Source organism: Priapulus caudatus, unplaced genomic scaffold, assembly GCF_000485595.1.
Source record: "Priapulus caudatus unplaced genomic scaffold, Priapulus_caudatus-5.0.1 Scaffold149, whole genome shotgun sequence".
In the NCBI taxonomy this organism is placed as follows: domain Eukaryota; kingdom Metazoa; phylum Priapulida; class Priapulimorpha; order Priapulimorphida; family Priapulidae; genus Priapulus; species Priapulus caudatus.
In genome coordinates, this window is record NW_014577210.1 from 62,353 (window position 1) to 66,508 (window position 4,156).

At 49.2% G+C, this 4,156-nt stretch overlaps 1 protein-coding gene across 1 annotated transcript in view; it reads right to left on the bottom strand.

Moving 5' to 3' along the window:
• Positions 1-1,077: 1,077 nt before the first annotated feature.
• LOC106806226 (probable 3',5'-cyclic phosphodiesterase pde-5) overlaps positions 1,078-4,156 on the bottom strand; it is a gene marked incomplete at its 3' end in the record, with an annotated part of 54,134 nt that continues 51,055 nt past the window's right edge. Inside the window, 2 exon segments of the mRNA XM_014808096.1 lie at positions 1,078-1,205; positions 1,619-1,752. Coding sequence (XP_014663582.1) covers positions 1,078-1,205; positions 1,619-1,752 — 262 coding nt within the window.

Genomic DNA, 4,156 nt, shown 5'->3' on the forward strand with positions numbered 1-4,156 from the left:
CAAACATGGATTCAAATATATATATATGGTGGTCCAGAGAACACACATATGCAAAGCACACATATAATGTATCGGTTTAGCACATGTGTGTCGTATGCACCACTGCAGCTAAGATAAACATGGGCTAACGTGTATAACCGAAATATTTGTGACATTATTCCGTATTTCTTTTTTTATCCAAAACGGGCTATGCATGGGCGTGAGAAAGCTCGTAATAATAAATCTTTGGAGCCTGCATATTGTACCGCTAACGCGCAACACGGGGACTTCACGTCAGATAGACTAGCCTTGATAACGGCATATAAATGACTTCCATACAATTATACAGAAAGCCTCTCGTTCTTCTCCGAAACGGCCCACAGATGGCGCTCGATGTCGCCTCGCACATGTATTGACTGGGTTAATGGTACGTGCATTCATGTTTGGTGCGTGACGACTGCATCAGGGGACGTGTGTGTGCCTGTGCTCACACACACGCTGTTCAAGTGCATGCAGCATCTAAGACTACGACTCTATTGCTGCTTGCTACACAGTGACCTACGGGGCACGTGACGCATGCCCAACACACAATTCACCTAGTCCGAGTTTATAGATACAGAAGATTCATCTCTCTCTCTCTATCTCTTTCGCTCTCTCCCTCTCTCTCTCTCTCTCTCTCTCATTCTCTCGCTCTCTCTCTCTTTCTCCCGCTTACACGCGTGCTTTCTTTCACTCTCTCCATCCGGCGCTCTCTCTCTCTCTCTCTCTCTCTCTCTCTCTCTCTCTCTCTCTCTCTCTCTCTCTCTCTCTCTCTCTCTTTCCCTCTCTCTCTGTTTTGCTGGCACCGTCGTACGTAGCAGCTAGCTTCTTTCTCGCTCTAAGTATCTCCTCGTTCGTTTACATTCATCCACTGGATTGCTGGATGAAGTATACGCTGCCTGCTGACTATCCGTCTGTGACGCTCTCTCCCGTCGTCTCGTCGTCCTTGGTCGAGCTGTCGGCAGCCGAGTCCCCTCCGTCCTGCTCCGTCGTCACACTCGCGTCTCCTCCTCCTCCTACACCTCCTCCGTCACTTCCTCCTCCTCTGCCCTCCCCTCCGCCTCCGTCACCCCCTCCTCCTTCGCCTCCTCCACCTTTTTCTTTTTCTCCTCCTCCGTCATCTTCTTCTTTCGGTGTAGAAACATCGCTGGAGTCGTCTGGCGGTTTCTCTGTTTCTCTCTCGCTGTCTAAAATGAGAGAGAGAGAGAGATAACGTTGAGGTGAACGTATGTGTGTGCGTGCGTGCGTGCGTGCGCGTGCGTGCGTGCGTGTGTGTGTGCGCGCGTGTGTGTGTGTGAGTTGGTCGTCTCTATGTCAGTGACTATAGTGTGCACATGTTCACTTGGTATAGGGGGGAAACAAAGCTCTACAGTTGAAACAGGGGTGAGATGTCATGAGCTATTGACTTAATGAATTGGTCCCGACTCGGACGGGCCCATATTTTAAACTATACTGCTAGCTAGATTGTGACCAAGGACAGAAACGCGAATATAAAGACCAAAGATATATATATATATATATATATATATATATATATATATATACAAACACGCGTGTTTGTATAATATATCCACGTGAAGACGAATGCTATGGCCATCACCTTTCTTGTCGTGGTCGGCGTCTAACCGTAGCTGCTCCTGTTGGCTCCTCTCTTCCTGCGCCTCTCGCTGCTTACGCTCTGCCTCCTTGGTCACCTGCTCATCCGCCAGCCGCTTCCAGTGCTGCAGGTTGTTGCTATGGGAGTGAAGGAGAGCAGTGCGACTTTATGATACGTCACCGTACGCGTAATTAGAGACTGATTAATTAATTAATTAGAGACGATGGTGGCGGCTGTTAAAACTCTGAGCACCACGACGCGGGTTTCCTCGCGCCGTCGTCAACATCTCGTGAATTTAGCGTTAGCTATGACCGGACTGACTCGAGTTAGAATTAGTACAGTGTTTACGTTTACTCGCTTTCCTAATTGCCACAATCGGGCCAACTCTACACGATCAACTTTTCGAATTCAACTCAACTATAGCTTGCAGGTTATAGCTTATGCACTTATTAAGACGTGATATATAGATTGGTATCTAGGATTTGCAGGGCAATTATGCCGCCTCTGTCAAATCACAGCATCATAGAAAGATCGTTCGCGTCGCGACATACAACGAAATAATTTGAACGTGACCCGTAAGAAATCACGCGGTGGGCTGACGTTGAACACAAGTTACCTGTGACCCGTCACTGAGATCTTACACCTATCACTTACGACACTGAAACATGCACGCATCAACACGAGTAGTTACTGATGACAGACACATCTAGTCAAATCTAACACTGGACGACGACTAGAGGACAATCAGATGGTTAACAGTCACAGCCAACACTGTACAACGGCTCATACACAGAAGCTATACATATACATATACATATACATATACATATACATATACATATACATATACATATACATATACATATACATATACAGTTCCCACTAGAACTGCAGTCAGAACTACAGTCAGTGCTAACATCGAACACCGAGCTGCTAAACAAAAGCATCTGACGACGACGACAGCTTATCATGGCCGACGTCGCCCGACGAAGTGTTAGCGACACACAAGCCGGTCGGCGTTTGTAGATCTATAAGTATATATATATATATATATATATATATATATATATATATATATATAATATATATATATAAGTATATGTATATATTGTCGCAACTAACAACATCGTAACGACGTATCCGACAGGATAAAGAAGTCGTAAACACTGACAACATCTATGCTAAATCGACATTTGGTGTGGGTGGGGAAGTTTGGGGCAGAGCTTGTGTGAGTTCCACCCGGACGCTCCGTCTCTCTCCCACGAGGGGACTCAGGGGAGGTGGACCGGTACCACCCAGCCCGAGATTGTGTCTGCGAGAAACGAAGACTTGCACCCCGTCGTATACGTTGGGGGTGTACGAACGTGATACGGATCAAAGCGACGCGCTGCGAACGCGGGGATCTCTCGCGCGGGGGTGGGGGAGGGTAGGGTGCGCGCTCGCGACCGAATCTGAGGGGGGTGGGGCGGCGCGCGCGCGTGTGTACTGCTCGGAGGTTTTCTTCCGTCTCAGCGCCACCTATCGGGGGTCTTTACGCGTGTGACGTCACCGCGTGACTGAGCAGTGAAAGCGGGAATGCTGCCAACGCTTCCAGCCAATCGGGGTGCAAGCGTCTGTTACCGCTTTTATTGACGAACGTTAACATATCCGACGGGCCTCAAGAATGTGACCGCGGAAAAAAAATTGGCGAAGTTTTTTTGTCGGTTTCCGCGTTTATTTTTCTCACTTTCTGTTGCTCTCGACGAATTCGTGCGTGGCGTCCGTTGCGACCGCGGCGCCACCTCGCGGAGTGGGTCTCGCGGGAAAAGCGTGGGCCGACAGGCACCACACAGATTGAATGTCGCACAGTGCGGTGTGAACACGGATGCGACATAGAACATTGCGCGGGCGTGTGTGTGTGTGTGTGTGTGTGTGACAAAATAAAGTAAGTATTCCAGTGCGTAAGTGCTTCCATCATCTGTAACACCGTATTACGTTACGCTACGTTGTGCTTGCTGCGCGAGGCCGTGGCATTATCATGATGCCGCAGCGTTATTACGACGTCATAGCACATCGTGGTCACTGAAGCCTCATCTCTCTGTCGTTCAGGTTACGCCGGCTACGGAGGATGCAGCGAGGCTTCAAGGACGAGATGCAGAGCATTGAAGGGCAGCAGTTTGATCGACAGGTAAATGAGACTCACCCCTCCTCCCCGCTTCTCCCTCCCCATCCCTCCTCTCCTCTCCTCTCCCCTCCCACTCGTACCGTGTGCCCCTCCCACCGTGTATGTTTGACATCGATTAGTTTATTAACATTTATGATAGCTGCGATTTGTAGCTGGGCGACGCAGTGTTAGAAATGCTAGAGGTGGGAGTGATAGTAAAGCCGTGAGATCAGAGGGTTAAACTATATTCTACGGCTTAACCGCACCGCATACACTGACCCCCTGAGGAGTCGGACTCTATCCTACAGCACTAACCCCGCACACAAATACCCCCCCCCCCGACCCGAGCATACTACTTGGAGGTATTGCCACAGTGTGCTGTGCGTACCACGTGGTAG